The sequence below is a fragment of the Astyanax mexicanus genome, chromosome 18 (genome assembly GCF_023375975.1).
Source record: "Astyanax mexicanus isolate ESR-SI-001 chromosome 18, AstMex3_surface, whole genome shotgun sequence".
In the NCBI taxonomy this organism is placed as follows: Eukaryota; Metazoa; Chordata; class Actinopteri; order Characiformes; family Acestrorhamphidae; genus Astyanax; species Astyanax mexicanus.
The window spans coordinates 18,543,702-18,560,959 of NC_064425.1; the positions used below are offsets into that span (position 1 = coordinate 18,543,702).

Below are 17,258 nucleotides of genomic sequence, written 5' to 3' on the forward strand. Positions count from 1 at the left end.
GGTGGCTTTCTATCATTCTAAAGTGTTCAGCATTACTTAAGCTTTGTTTGGAACAAAAAGTAGCCTAATATCCCAAGCCTGTTAACAGCAGATATGTTCTCTGTATCTCAAGCAGTGTAAACCATTCCTAAACAAACTGACAAACTGTTACTTTTACAATCAACATGAGCCATGAGGAGAGGCAGTACCGGGTGGAGATGCGACTGAAGACGGCGTTGAAGTTGTTGCAGCTGAGAGAGAAGAGCACAGCCGAGGCAGAGCTGCGCAGCTGAGCTGCGTGCTGCTGACCCTCACGACATGAATGCAGGAAGTGACAGATCTCTGGGAGTAACTGCTTCACCAGCATGGCCTCATCCAGCCGCAAGCAGTCCTTGGTTTGCTGCAGGACACACAGACAGACATTTTTATTATCTCAAACTGTTTCATCCAAAGCAATGGTATTTGCTGAATGAAACCAATTAAATTGTTTGTTATCACATTAAGTCATTTGATTATGAATGAGCAATATGAAAGAAATGATTTTACATTGCTTAAGGGAAGATATACTAGAAAATACACCGAGATGCCATCAATTAGATGGCGGGTCTGGATACTTTTGGGCATATAGAGCGCAGTACTCACAGGTTACCAATGTAAGGCATCATCAAATGGAGAAACAAAAATGCTTCATACTCTAAAATCACTTACACATCAAATACAGAAATGTACACACACTTTCATGGAAAATATGAATGTATTTTTGACTCCTACCATTTTAATTTGAATCATTAGACTAGACTAGACTAGTAAATGGCATCTAATAAATGGCATCAATATGCTTCTCCATCCATCCCTGTAAAACCAAATATATTCATTCTAATAACAGACTGGTCTGGTAGGCTTTCCTAGCATTTTATTTTGGCCACAATGGTTTTTACTGGTTATTTGAGCATCCAGCACTGAGTGCTGCTAATAACACTGATTCAAGGGCAGTTTAAATCAATTAAAATTGAGTATTAAAATAGTTGGCAACTAATTCAATAATAGATTAGTTGGGTCTACCTTGTTGTCCAGTTGCTACCTTCTAATGTGGGGCAGTATGCCAACTAAAGGCTTGGAGCCATAGGTAAAGGAGATCCACACATCGTTTGTAGTCTCAGTCAGCTAGAGTAGTTAAACAAGATTTCTAATTTTTCTAATAAAAGTTTCTATCGCACTCATATTTAATCGAAAATGTTTCCTGCAAACATGGAAATATCACAGCAGCAAACTCAGTCTTAATCTGATTATTCACGCATCAATAAACCAAAAAAAAAACAGAAATTGCCAGATTTATCCACTATAAAATGAGACTGCACTGCAATGAACTTGTTAAAAGCACTTTTAACATTAACTTTAAGAATTCCGAATGGAAATTTAACTGTAACACTCTCATAGCAGAAGCGACCAAAAGCCAAAAATTGAAATTAAGGCCAACAGGTCTATTCTGATGCCCAAAGACCATCAGAGGAAATGAATCAGTGACTGGGCACCAAACACATTAATGAATCAATGCACTCACACTGATGAGGCCAGAGGACTAAATCTGTGCCAGCATTGACCGATCAATCACTACTCATGTAGCAACAACACTGGTAAACCATTCTGGAAGGCTATTTACATGAACCTAAAAAGACATTGAGTCCAATTGGGTCCTAGTAAACTCTACACTCTAAACTCTACACAGAAAGAAACGACAAGTTGAGGAAATTGAGCAGCTGTCTCACATCTGACAGCATATTAATGAAATATCTGCACAGGAAAACCCTGTTTGTCGATCCCACTGGAAGCAGTGAGAACGCTAACTCAAGACGAGGAAACACCTGCAAATGTAATCTTCTGCGGAGGCAAGCCCACAGTTTTCTTTGTGCACCAGGAGAAAGCACAAGCGTTAATTGCATCAGCAGACCTTTGTGACTGAGATCCAGACAAGACGAGTTAAGATTTACGACAGATTGCACCTGAATTTGGACAAAAAAACGGAAGATACAAGACACTGTGGAGTTTAGTTAAACACTACTCAAACTCTGCTAAATCTAAAGGTCTGCATGTAGTTGGAATGTACATGACCAGCTGAGCACATGGATGAACATAACTGACACTGAAACATGGCTGGCTGCTTCTTACCCCTGCCAAGCACTTCTCCAGAGTGTCCAGGATGATGAGCTGGGAGAGGTAGAGGTTCTTTTCGGCAGCTTCTCCAAATATTCGCTGGAAAAACAAGACACACACATAAGGTTTTGGATATCGTGGATTGGGCACAGAATCCCAACATATGCTATCTGCATGGCAGACTAAAGCCTTTAATCTGCCAAACAAATCAAAGTGACTTAACAACATGTATCAAACCATTAGTCATAAAACACTGTGTACACTTAAGTGAAACAACATTAAAGTTTAATATTATGATTACATTGGCCAAAATAATCACATCTATCAATCAGTCTTTTTGAGGCGTCTTTAAAATTACCTTACTAAAATACTAAATATATATATATATATATATATATATATATATATATATATTTTTTTTTTTATATATATAATTTTAGTTGTATTACTGGGTTTGCCTGCTGATTGTCTAAACCGTAAACAAGGGCAACAACAAATGTGTTTCATTATTATTTAAATATTAATAGCCGGAATTACAAGCTGGTCAAAACTTGGTTGTAGTGCTGTAGCATAATTATTACAGTGCGCTGGAAAAGATGCAGCCAAAACTGACACTGTAAAGCCCTATCCAGACAGAATTAGTTTCTCAGGAGGTACTGAGGTCCTCAGTGATTTTATTCCCGTCCAGAACAACCATGTAGGTGTTTTTTTCTTAGACATTGGAGACCTTCATCTTGTTGTTGTTTTTTTTTTTATCAGAGATGAAAACAATCCAAAAAAACTCCACAAATATCATGTTGCATCAGGTTTGTAATGTCTAGACATTATTTAGCCTCAGAGGTGATCGTTTAATCTCTTAAGTGTACATTCATATATAGAGAATCATGTTATTCATTTTGGGGCATTTATATTGGTTCAATATATATATAGCTTTGGAAAAAATTAAGAGACCACTTCAGTTTCTAAATAATTTTCTCTTATTCTGCTATTTATAGGTATATGTTTGAGTTAAATGAACATTGTTGTTTTGTTCTATAAACTACGGGCAACATTTCTCCCAAATTCCAAATAAAAATGCTGTAATTTAGAGCATTTATTTGCAGAAAAGGAGAAATGGCTAAAATAACAAAAAAAATGCAGAGCTTTCAGACCTCAAATTCAAGTCCATGTTTATAAAATTTTAAGAATTCAGTAATAATTCTTTGGTGGAATAACCCTGGTTATCTTCCTCTTGATTATATTCCAGAGTTTTTAAATTTGGTAAAATAATCATTTTTAAGTGGTCAATTTATTTTTTCCAGAGCTGTATATATGAAATATAAATATTACATGAACTATTCATTTTACAAATACATAAACGACAGCTGGCATAAAAAACACATGAACTCACCATGTTGTTAACATTTTTGAGGATGTTAGTCAGGCCGTTGATGACGAGGGAAAACTTATATTTAGAGATGTTGATCAGACATTCCTTGTTGTGCTCTGTGCTTACTTTGGTGTGTGTGTTCTGCTGTCCGGTCTTAATGGGGAGCTAAAAAAAAATCAAACAGAGAAAGAGAGACGGTGAGACGAGAAAAGAGAAACATCTGAGACAGGGTCATAGTAGCACATGTTTGGGTGATTGATGGGTCTATGGAGTCTCTATAAGAAAGCAAGTACGCCATATGAAACAGCTCAAGTGCATAACTCTGGACACTGGGAGAGTCATGGTGTGTAGGTATGGAATTGAAGGAAATTGTGCTTGACACATTGAGACTACTCTAGACCCACCCATGCAATCCAGGCCAAATCTCCCACACCTAAAGTGCTAAAACAAAGAATTCAAAGAGCTCCAGACTTCCGATTCCCAACCCAGGAGCAAGGCTGCACAGGCACAAGCCAGCACATCTGCTTACACACACACACACACACACACAGGATGTAATGTATGTGGAGCTAGAGCCAGACCTGCTGTAAAGCAAGTTCAGAGGTATTGTAGAAAGAAAGAAAGAACACTAGGCCTTGCCTGTGTTAATGAACCATGGAGGAGACTATAAGGGGGGGGGTCTGAGGGGACTTTCTTCCCACTAAATGCTCCCTGATGTGGAGTTTATTTTGCATTGCATTACTTAGTTCTCTTTTCTGGATCAAAAGCACATGCAGTCTGCTTACATTTTGTATGGTAAGCTCCATGCTCTTACCATGCAGAACAATGCAAGATGAGCATACACAGCTTGATCAAATATAAAAGAAAAGAAATCAGCTTACACCTGATCACTTCGAACATCTATTATCTATTATCTATCTAGTATCAGTATAATATCTGCATAGCGTAAAGCAAGTGTAAACACACCCAATGGGCATTTAAACCAGATACAAATCTATCTAATCACACTCCAGGAGGTGATCTGAGACGCATTTGAGCCACATTATAGAAGTGTGAACACATTCATTCACACCTTCAACCTCTCTAAGATACATTTAACAACCAAAACTCTATACTAGAATTAATAAGCACTACACAAGAAGCAGTAATCTGATTCCAGTCTGACCAACCAAAACAGTATCTGACTACCAAATGCAGAAAAAGGCTAAAATCTGACGTAGATACAATCCATATACTGGTCACATGATGTGGCCAGGTGTAAACGGGATTCTTGTCACTACATCTGAAATGGAAAAACAGGCAAGTGTAAACAATCTCAGGTCACATCTAAACAGACACAAATGCAACTGCTCAAAAACCACATCAAGACACAATTCAGCAATTGTTTATTAAGGGAAAAACTATATTAAAACCTACATGGGCCTACGTGAAAAAGTATTTGCCCCCTGAACGTATTAACTTGATCCAATCAGAGTTTGCCTAAGTCACTTCGAAATCGCATTTATTTTTTTAAGCGAATCCAAAACACATTTAAAAAACAATACTGGTCACTCAAACCACGTTAGATGGTGTTTTCTTAAATGCTTTTGAGTCCTATTATTGCAGTGCAGATGCAATATTATTGAAGAAGCATTAAAGCAGCTTAAAACCTTAACAGGATACCCAGATACTTGTCACATAAAGTTGCCAGGTGTAAACCGTGTCTGATCTGATTCTGTAAGAAACTTAGCTTGAAATATAAGAACCACTTAACAATGCAAGCCCTTTGATTACAGTAGCCATGTGTAGCCTACTGTTACGTGTCAGGGAGTTGCTATTCTGTGGTTTGTGTGTAAATACTTCACAGTAAAGGAGAAGGTAGTTTCCAGTGAACACATATAACACATTGGTAACAGCTGATGCTCAAGGTTTCAGTTTTGGTACTTTGGAAAAGAACCAGAACAGGTATTATAGCATCTCAGATACACAGAGACAGAAACTAACTGACCACTCTCTGCATGCTGATCCCTCTGCACTTGCAGAGCAAATGAACAGCTGTGGCAATAGTTGATCTAGCTAACAGATAAAAGTTGGGAACATCTGGCAAACACACAAGCTAGTAGCTTTTTTTTTTGTTTGCCTTAGCAAATTCTGAGCCCTGTATCTGCTTTATACAGAGATAGGGGTAGCGGAGGTCTCGGAGGGGGCCAGCTATAGAAATGGCCAGTGTGTCTTTGAACATGTCAGGAAGGGAGCAGGAGAGGCCCCTGGGGTTCCCATTCTCTCTGCGCCTCTGCTCCATAGCCCTAAGGGAAAAGCGCGTGGCTGCAAATGAAAGTCCCAAGACCAGAGAAGAGTCAGGCTTCCGGCCTGACTCTTATATACACACACATATATACACACACACGCGCACACACACACACACACACACACACACACACACAGAGCCTGGCCCTGCTGACATCCATTTTAATGCAGGATGCCAAGAGACAGTGAGCACTTTGTTTCCCAGGCACGGTTTAAAATTCCACAAAGGTCATGGACCAATCATTTCCCTTATGTGCACTCTGGCAGAGTCTGCTACACTCATGTGCTGTATGGATTTTACATGGACAGAACATACAAAATCGTTCAAGGAATGGCACATCATATGTAATATTTCTGCACATCACACTGCTTAAAAAAAATTAGAATTAATCTGACAATAGAATTTGTGAATACATATGTATAGCTGAACCCAAGCAACAATGGTCTATATCTTACTCTGCAAATTTAACTTAATATTACTCATCCTGTATTGTGCCAGTTGTACATACACTGTAGTAAAGTTGGGTATAAAGACATTACAGTTTGAAAATTTGTTTCAAATTATCACTTTCATAAATATATGAAAATTTTATAGCTATAGCTAGGGCTGGGCGATCCTGCAAAAAATAATCTCAATATTCTTTAAATAAATGAAGAAATACAAATCACTAATAAAAATGCATCAGTAGTGGAAGATAATAAAAACTTGCAATTAAAATATTCCCATACCTAGTACTAGACCCGTCACACCATTATTTCTAGTCTAGTAATGCAATTACTCGTTTAAAGAGCAATTAACTTCTAATAATGTCTAAAATACTATTACTTGCTAAATAAAAGAGAAAATTCCTTTTTATAACAATCTCCCTATTAAATAAGCAGAATGCGATCGCCTCCATTAACCCCTGGTTGTTGCATCTCTACTAGTTACACTCTTTATAAAGAAATGTGCCAATGGTCAGTGTTTCTAAGCACTGATTATACCAATGAAATTTCCAGAAATGTATATGTATGTCAAAAATTATATAACAAAAACACACCTACCAATAGATACTGTTTATTGATTTTAGTTTTCTAGGCTTTGCAAAAAAATTACCACACTGTCCGTTAGAGCAGCTGCACTGCACAATACATATCATCAACAAAAAGAATACCAAGAAAACAATTTACATGGGGACCCAATACAATATCATATTATTTGTTTGAATAATTTAACCCATAAGCATAGCCCAGTTCTGCATATTATAAAGAACACAAAATATTTAATTAAAGCATTTGCTTACCCTGCACAAATTGATTATGTGAATAAGTTCAGATGATCACACATTCACACACCATCCTGTGATGGTCTCAGGATGTTCAGTATGTGTCACTCAGAGACTTTATGAGTTAAAGTGAGAGACAGAGCACTGTAATTGTCACACTTGGTTAAAATGGACATATCATAATGCATAAATGTTAATGCATAAATTTCTAAACCAAGGACATCATCATAATACTTAATACTAAATTATGCTATAAAAACACAATGTTTTTGCAGAGAACAGAAAAAAATAATTTTGTTTATTTAAAACTAATAAAATTAACTTAAAATTAGCTTAAATCAATAGATTTTAAAGTTGCATGGCCAGTGTTGGCCAGTTGTAGAAGCGCGACCAACTACCCTTTTCTGGCATATGGTAAACACATTAGTAAATATCAGTTTAAAATATTGGCCAAATCAGCCAATGTCAATGTTTCTTTAAAAAAAAGAAGAAAAAAAAGATCAGCTGACAACGATATAATTTCAAAATCATTGTTCACCCCAATAATAACAAATAATTTAATTGTTTAATAAAAGAGTATAGCATTGTAAATGCCTTGAAATTGGGACATTGTGCAACTTTATACAATATGCTTAGTGGACACCTATCCTGAATAGGCCTATCCTGAATCTGTCTATTATGGCATTTAAAGAATACAAAATCAACCAGCTCCCATTCCTCAGCTGTCTAAGCTTTCCTCAGAAAGGATAGATTGGTTTTCCATGACCATGCACTGGCATCTGGGAGGTCACTGTTTCAAGGTGCTCTCTGCATTCACACTGCTGACATAGCAATAACCAGCGCTGAGGACTATCACATGCAAGAAAAGAGCAAATCCACACAGACCGAGAGCTTATTCACAGCATGAAAACACAACCATGACTAATTTAGTTTACTTTTTTTTTTTTTTTTTACTGTTTTACCATTTGGCAAAAATTAATAACCTACTAGTTGGCTTCGGGGTATGACAGTATATATGGAATGTCAATTTATCATCATTACACCACTTCAAGCCTAAATGATATATGATCGTGACAAATAAATCACAGAAGTGGATGACCAAGAGAGGAAGGGTCTTGGCCGGCCAATGAACTTACTCCAGTTGGAACAACTGTTTAAAGTCTTTGGACTTAAAGGAGCTTTAAACTGGCTTAGCAATAAACACAGCTCAAATCCCTCATTACACTTTCATCAAACTGTTATGAGCCTCAGCTAGCCACTAAGCCCCTACACAAGCATCAGGAGCTGGCCAACGGTCACTAAAACCTGAGCTTTCCACTAGCTGCTGGAGCTGGGTGAGTGGATCTGGCAGCTGCTGAAATTAATGTACAGTCAACCTGGCTTCAAATCCAAATGTGAATAACAGACTAGTCTGTTCATAGTTGCTTTGTGAGCTGCACATGCTCTTGAACAAGTCACGTATAGAGTAATGCGAGTGCTGGTGTGCATTATTGCTGCATAAGTGTTACTGCAATCCAATCCAATTGCAGGTCAGAGAAACCCTCACTTTTTGTACCAATTAAATGAAATATAAAGCAAATTATCTCAGTATCTTGGTTAACAAACAGATGTATGGCATGCAAAATATTAAAAGAAACCAGACACGACAGCATTAACAAACGTTCAGAGGACATCACTTATGTTTATACAAATGTATAAAGAATTAGCGATATAGTTCTGAGGAACATAATCAACAATTATTGACAAGATATTGCAGAACAGCACATTTGCTCAGGTTTAGAAGGATGTTACAGTGGTTCCAAACCCTGGTAAATAAAAAATAGGGGAATATAGAGACTATATACACTTTATTTACACTGTACACAGCATTATTGCACTTTAAATGTAAAAGGTATTATCATGTGAAATATACAGATGTTTACAATACTATTTACGATACATATAACGTAAAGTAGCTGTTGCTAGTGGTCCTTCAACTGAGGAAAGGCTGATGGAGGGCCCTGCAAGATCTGGATTTGGTACCACTACCATAATGTATGATCCTTGTACAGCTGAGAAAATGTGATACCCTGCAACATCCTGTTAACAACACTACATTATGATATGATAGCTAGCCAGTGTAATATAGAGTCTAATAACAAAGTGGTGGGCTACAATTTAAGGGAGACTTGCAAGGATCAGTTAGTTAATACAAAACTGTCATCACTTTTCAACCAGCATGTATTCCCATATTATCAGATCTATACGCTGCTCTGATTTCCAGATATCCATTTAGCTAGCATAGTTAGCTAGCTGGTCCACCAAGAAAGAGGGAGGATATTATAGCAATTTTAGCATCACAATATTCACTGCCTGTTTCTTTTAGAATTGATTGTAGGTCCCTTTAACTGTATTTTAAAGCACCTTTATGCATTTTTAAACATCTGACAAAAGGTGTACCAAATTGTGTTCCAAGGTTATCATCAATGCTGGCTTGATGTTCCGGAAATTGTATACAACAACGATTAACTATTTACCAAAAGTGTGAAACACTTTACCAATAAAATGGTTGAATGGTAATGCAACCTCCATGGTTCGTTTTTATAAAACAAATTACAACGTTTATTTAGATTGGTGTTGTTACAAAAATAGCATTTTAAAAGTTATTTTTTAGAAACTTTAATTTGTCTTATTAATACCCATTACTGATAGGTTAATTTGCTGAATCAGATAAAGGCATGGTTAAAGAATAGCACCTATCTGTTTTTTTTTTTGCAAATTAACTCATCTGTTTATCTGGTTTATTCATTTTATTTTGATTAGCATTGTTAGGTTTATTTATGTTTTATTAATACCTGTATCTAAAGAGCTCCTTTGCAAAATCAGATATAGGTATGATTAAAGAATCGCAGCTATATTGCAAATAAACTCATTGTTTTTTAAATCTTCTTTCTTTATTGTCTAGCTCATTTTATATATTCATATATTATTTTAGTCGCTCATATATAGTTGCTTTTTATTCATATCTATAATTGTTTTTATGTTATGTATGGAAAGTGTTAGCTATGTAAATAAAGTTATTAATAATAGTGTATAGCAGCAGAGAGCGGTGGTTCTAAGCTAGCTAAGGCTAATGCTGAACGTTGTCAACAAACCAGTGCGTGTCTAGCTACCAAAACAGCCCTGAGACCGCCTTTTGTTCACATCCATCCGGGAGAGGCTCCAGAAGACACGCCAAATAAGCGACTCGGCTCTGGGTAAAGTCTGCTGCTCGCAGCCTAAGAGAGGGTAGCTTTTATAATGGAGCAGCTGGAGCCACGGCGGCTCGCAGCGGCGACGCTCAGCTCCCTAAAAACACCGCGGGCGAGAGCAGGTCCTCACCCGCCGAGCGGCTCCTCCTCACCCCGCTGCAGCAGCAGCAGATACCCGGCCGCTGCCGCCGCCGCTGCTGCTGCTCCAGGCTCCTGACTGTTGACACCGACTCTAACCAGTGGCCTCTGGCCCCGTGTCTCCCCCTAAACACCTTCAGCCAAGCCCAGCATCTCCCCCACCACCAGCAGCAGTTCCAGCAGCGGCGGCGGCTCCATCCTCCGTCCCCCCGGTCTTTCTTACCTGCTCGTCGAATCTGTTAATCACGGCCTGGACCCACTCCACTGGTTTGTGCGCCGCCATGGTCAGGCGGATTTACCCCGCCGCGCTCAACCCCTCCCCGGCTCCGAGCGGCCTCCGTCTCCGCGCCAGACACCCCGCGGCGCTCCCGAGTCTTGCAGGAGGAGAAGAAAGAGGGAGCGGGGCTCAGTTTTTCACTTCAAGCATACTCCACCGCGCCGCCATGACACACCACCGGAAGTTTGAGTCCTTCTCTCCAGGCTGGAGCTGCGCCTGCGCGACTCTGCTGCTGCCACAGTCCCCACCGCTGCCACTGCTCCTGGTGCTGCTGCCACTGCTGACAGGTTTAACAATGTAGAAAATATATATGAAATTAAAAGAAAATGTCAGGATCTGCAACGGGAAATAATTCTAATTGTATGATTCTAAGTTTAAATGTAATGCTTATAACAGCTTACAATAACTCAAAAATACACAAGAGGGTGATGAGTACACCCGTATCAATATTCCATGTTATAGCATGAGTGCATATTAAGTGTAGTTAATAGTACCATATATTGTTTAGTTTTAGGAAATTTTGATTTTCTTTATTATTGTTTTATAAAAAGAGAAAAAAACATTATGCAATATGATGAAACTGCTGCCACTGCTCCTCGTGCTGCCAATGCTGCCACCGCCTTACAGGAGCTCAAGCTCCTCTTCACAGACAGTAGAAGCAGATATTAAAAAACAGGACTGTGTATTGCCAAACAATTAAGTATCATGATACAGGGGTTACAATAGATTATACCACAGTTAGTTCCGACCCTGCAGTGTGATTGGCTGAGGGGAGGACAAATTATACCACTAGTTCCTGCAATTTGATTGGCTAAATGGCGTTGACAATATTAGCCGATAATGCACCGTCACCGAAACTCTCTATGTATTACTCTGCCACATACAGGTAACCTAGCAACGATACAGCGCTTACCAACCAAATGCGAGATCATTAAACAACACTGGGAGGCGCTGGATCCTATAAGCACAGTGCAGAAATACCATCCCTCCAATAGGCGGCGCAGACAGAGACGCAGTCCAACAAACAAATAAACCCAGCGATTCGAAAATACGCATTATTACACACTTTATCAGCCACCAGTATCAGGTTAAGAGTTGTTATTATTAAAATAAAAGCTAAAGTGTAAATATTTCCGAGTTAATATAGGGTATTTTAAGCTGAATATAAAGGTGAAATCTTGTAATTCCGCAGGTCTCGCCGCTTTGGGGCGCCGAAGTAAACAAAACTTTTAATTCTTAAAAAAAAAACATTTACTTTTAGTCAAACGAGCATTGGACTTTAATCTACACAAATTTCTCACCTAAAAACCGTTTATTTGGGTGAGTAAAGCGCTTCTGTTTATTTACAGTACGCTTAGATTTCCACAATATAGACTAAAATAGCAGATAATAAAGAGCTTACAGTGCAGCTAACTATTTTATGGAACTATTTTAACATACAGAGTGTTTATAACCAACCCGATTGCATTTTCTCGTCCTGTTTAACTCAAAATCTTTCAATAAACAGAGATAATGGAACTGTGGTATAATCACAATAATACACTCTATAGGTTCGTGCTATAAGTCATATTGGCACTGCTGTGGTGCGGTCGTAGACACAAGGCCCAACTGAGGGCAGTTACGGCCGGAGTGCGCTGATGTTTGGCCGAAAAGAATTCCCTGTCGATCCCTGCGGCTGCGCTGAAGCATTTTTCTAATTACGACTCTTAGGGTGCTTTCACACCTGAAAGGTGTTGACAACTTCAGGCACAGTACTTTAGGTTAGTTCAAATTCGCCAAACTAACGTGCTTGTCCTGAAGCAACTGTATCCACGGCTCATTTTTCCTGTTTTTCCGGTTATTTTGAGAGGGTACTGACTGCAGCCTGCACAAAGGCGGAGTTGGACGTACAGCTCCGCCCACTTTGTCAGCGTCATGCCGTCCAGTCCCGCCCACTTTATCAGCATCATGTCTTAGCTCCGCCTCTGAACGGAAGTAAACAATGTACAGGGCAGTTAGCGGACTTTAAATAAAATGTGCCGCGTCGTCCGGCTTAAATTCTGTGTATACCATTGACAGTATATATTAACTGGACCAAGCCATCCCGCTGATTTCAACGGAGCCAGGTGAGGCCAATCGTGTCACTTCCTGATCGGCTTCTCGTGGGGCGTTAACTGGGAAAGTGAGAGATTGCGCAGGCGCCAGCATGACGCGAATCTTCCGTGTGCCGTGCAAACAACCGTAGTGTTTATAGGAGCTGCACAGAACTATTCACTCCACAGTGAGAAAAGCTCCATTCCGTCCCATAATGGGGCTTTTATTGAATAAACAGCAGATAAAAACTAGAATTACTGATATCCAATATTAGTCCATGGATTTACTGAAGAATATTCATAGTTTGTCTATATAACAAGCATTTAGAAACTCAGCAATAAGAATAATAAATGTGTAATATAAATTACAGTTATATCTATACATTATAATTCTCATAGTCTATCTTACTTCTATTTACTACTATCTTACTATTTGCAATGCATTATAACCATAACTGATAGTAGTTGTATTATATTTTCATAATAAGAGGTTACTTTGACCCTGCTCTAATTCAATCAGCTCTGTACTTTTAAATGAAGAGGAGCAACTTCTCCCAACATTACAGCACGGTATTTTGGGTCGCTGTCTTTTTACGTCATCGTTAGCATAGTTGTATAAAAAATGTTATTTTCTAAAGCTATGAACAGATTATTAATCTTATGGATCAAATTGCAGAAAATCCGTTCTTTGTAGAAAAGAACACGGGCCGTGTCATAATCGAAAACGGCTTGGAAATACATTTATTATTGGTTCAAATGGTCCTCTCATTCCTCAGCAGCACACTTCCGGTGGCACGTTTTGGAAGGGAAAAGCTGGGGGCCTGGTGTATACACTACAAGCTGTATAGGCGTGGCGTGGACAAAGTGGATGGGACTGGACGCGCTGGACGTCCAACTCCGCCTTCCCGCAGGCTGCAGTCAGTAGTAGATGGTTATTTTTCTTCTTCTGCGCCGTTGTTGAGGAACGCCTGCTCAGCTTCCTGTAATTGATCCGAAAGTTCGAACCATCCAGAAAAGCGCTTTCACACTGCAGGTGAACCGGACCATGGTTCAGAAGATCCGGACCGAGACCACCTCTCTTGGTCGGACCAAAATCTGGTCATTTGGTCCGGACCGTGGTTCGCGGCCCCTTCCTCACCTGCTACTTTGGTTCGGACTAAAAGTCCGGACCAAACGAGGCAGGTGTGAAAGCACCCTAACAATCTTTAATTCAGAGGATCCAGGCTTGTTAACATATTTATTAAGCACAGAATGTGATAGAGGCGAGTTTTTGAAAATCCCATTCATTTTCCTCATAGGGAAAACCCGTTTAGACACAGAAGTCATAGGAGGACTACAGAATGACGCATGACTTCAGTGGTCTATAGGCGGCGCAGGCAAAGACGCGGTCCCACAAATAAGCCGAGCGATTCCAAATTACGCATTATTATGCACATTATCAGCCACTAAAATCAGGTTAAGAGTTGTTATTATTAAAATAAAATATTAAGTGTATATATTTTTCAGTTAATATAGGGTATTTTAAGCTGAATGTAAAGTAGGGGACCCTTGTAATGCCGCAGATCCTGCCGCTGGGGGGCGCCGAAGTAAACAAAACTTTAATTCTTAAAAAAAAAAAACATTTTCTTTCAAAGTCTAAAGAGTAAAGCTCTTACCTTTATTTACTGTTTTTTTATAAGCTTAGATTTCCACAATTTTGATGGCCGAATGTAGAGGCCACCACCCTAACCTAGCAACAATGCAGCCCTTTAACTCGAGTGTTTGTAACCAAACACATCATATTTACTTGTGCCTACAACCACAACACAGCAGTGCCAATATTACATGTTATATTACTCCCTCTAGTGTATTACATAACTACCTTAAGACAACCTTAATTTAACATTGCCTAATGCGCCTTGGTTAATGTTGAAATTTTGACGATTTTGATTGGTTGAGCTGAACTCTTCTACATTCACAATGGTTTTAGGTGAAAGGTGCTTCCCTAAAGTAATAATATTATTAATTATTATTTAAATATCCCTTTCTACACCGCAAGACTACAGTACAGGCTATACGAATAGAATACAAACAAAATATTACAATTTAATATAAGTTATGTTTAATGCAAACTATAGATATAAAAGCGTTCAATGTGCACAAATAAATCCATTCTGATTAGAGATCAACGTGGTTTCATTGCATTAGTGGTGGTAAAATGATATGTAGATCTTGTGTGTGTAAGCTTCTTGCAAAAAAAAGGCTGTATTTTCTTTCAAAATAATAATAATTATTATTTATTTACTTATTTTATTTATTCATTATCTTATTTGTTTTGCTATTTAACATCTTTTTTTTTTCACTTTTATGCATTAAAAACTAATTATGTTATCCTGCTGGAAACATAGGAGCATCTCAAAAATAGCCTTACTTAACTCAAATCTTCCAAACATTTGGATACCTTTATAGATCCATCTAAATTGCGTTCTTTGGCACATTATTGAAAAAAGAAACCCACCTAAAATTAAACCACTTTTATTATCTGATAAAAATTAAACAGGGCGGTCGGTTCAAACGGGTTAAGTATAGGGTATGTTTTGAGCTTGGTGGTTTAGCTGATTTACCAGCATTAAAACCCGACCAAGCTAGCTAACCAGTATGACCACTTTTTACTGAGCAGTATAATTAGAGCTGGTTGATCAGCATGGCAGCTGTATAGTAATGTTAATGTGTAAATGGTTGTATGGAACAAGATGTGTTATATATGTTAAGAACCAGTAGGGGCACTGTCAGTGGTCAGCGGTGTTTACCAAAGTATGTTAACCATCATGACCAGTCTGATGACCAGCTTCATCAGGTTGGTCATATTGTTAAACCAATTTTTGTCAGTTTGTCAGGATCATATGAAAGCATTCATTTTTTTGGGAGGTAAAATTGTTAATCTTAAGGACAACTTTAATCATCTTGACCAGAATGTTCTCACCTCAATAACCAAATTCAGTTTCAACCTGCTAAAACCAGAATTCAGAAAAATTAAAAAAAGTCTTGAGCTAAATTTTCAGTAGGGCTGTAATGCACAGTAACATCTGAGAAGGCTACATTGGCTTCACAAACATGGTGTATGTGAAACTCATTTCTCTATTATATTCTTAAGTATCGTAAGTATCTTAAATATTATTGATGTACAATGGCTATCTGTCCAACCTAAACTGGTAAAACATTTTTTTTTTCAGTCATTCTCACCTTTTCTTCGTATTTTGGTATATTAAGGATTCTAAACCAGTTAGAATCCTGTTACTGTAGCTTGCCTTTGGCTATTGGAGCCCCGATTGAGCACAATTGGCCTTGCTCTCTTTGGGTGGGTAGATGGTGCTTCCTTCCCTTATCACTCCAAAGGGTGATGTCGATCAGCACAGGCGTCTGTGAGCTGATGTATTGGAACTGAGTTGCTGTGCTTTCCTCCGAGCACACTGTAATGCTACTCGGCAATGCTGCATCAGCAGCAGCTTGAAAAGAGATGGAGTCTGACTTTACATGTATCGGAGGAGGCATGTGCTAGTCCTCCCCCTCCTGGTGTTGGGGCATCACTAGTGATGGGGGAGTCCTAGTGAGTGGGTTGGGTAATTGGCCATGTAAATTGGAGAGAAAATGGGGAAAAAAATTGAAATAAAATTGTTTTAAAAACTAAGCTATCCAAGAAAAAAGAAGAAGCAATGTACTTATGTCAAACTTTGTGTGATTATGTTCTCTCTGCTAAATCAGTCTGTCCCTGAACTCTGGGGGTTTTGGAAGTTGTGTAGGATGACTGAACATCATAAATCAGTTACAGGATCTATTGTTTCTTCATCAGCACTCCTACACCTAATGTTCCCTGGCTCTAGAGTAACTGCAGGAGATCAGAACTATGTTCAGATGTTCTACTTCCAAGCCAGACCACCCTGACTTAAACAACATGGATGTTGAATATGCAAGAAAAAATCTATTCTAAACTTCTTTCTCAAGTGTTTTTTTTTAAGAAACTACCAGAGAAAGTCTGTTTTCTATGTTACTTCGTGTATGGCTGGAGTGTTTTTTATGATATATCTTTAAAAAATAATCATTAATATTTTTTTTGTTCCAAATATGCAGTAAACATGTTGTTTTGTTTAGCACAGATCTTCATTTATTCAGCTTACTTTATGAAGAAACTTTTGTATTTTTACATCAAGTTTACCCACATGGGTCAGACACGACCCACATTTACTATTTCACAGCTCAGCACAGCTCCATTACACAGCCAAATCTGTACTGTTTTTACATTGATTTACCATTACTTTAGAATATATTTAATGACAGTAGTGAAAGACAAATTGTGTACATTCAATGTATTAATATAAAAAAATATTTTTGTTTATAAAGGAGTAAAGTAAAAATGGAAATAATGATCAGTGATAATCAAAAACATATTTAAAAATATTTCACATATAAAACATATTTTAAAATCTTTGGAATATTTAAACAAAAAAATGTTCT

The 17,258-nt window shown here is 38.2% G+C and overlaps 1 protein-coding gene across 8 annotated transcripts in view; it reads right to left on the bottom strand.

Moving 5' to 3' along the window:
* The window catches only part of nf1a (neurofibromin 1a), an 88,828-nt gene extending 77,920 nt beyond the window's left edge, over nucleotides 1-10,908 (bottom strand). For 6 of the 8 annotated variants that reach the window (XR_002649582.2, XM_022666986.2, XM_022666922.2 and 3 more), the window contains exons 1-4: nucleotides 10,642-10,908; nucleotides 3,521-3,664; nucleotides 2,146-2,229; nucleotides 189-379 (exon numbers count right to left, since the gene is read on the bottom strand). Coding sequence is in view for 7 of the 8 variants with exons in the window: in XM_022666986.2 (XP_022522707.1) it covers nucleotides 189-379; nucleotides 2,146-2,229; nucleotides 3,521-3,664; nucleotides 10,642-10,701 (479 nt within the window). In the remaining variant the exon portion in view is untranslated. The remainder of the gene's footprint in view (nucleotides 1-188; nucleotides 380-2,145; nucleotides 2,230-3,520; nucleotides 3,665-10,641) is intronic. The other 2 variants (XM_022667215.2, XM_022667167.2) reach the window with 1 other exon arrangement.
* Between the last annotated feature and the right edge of the window lie 6,350 nt (nucleotides 10,909-17,258).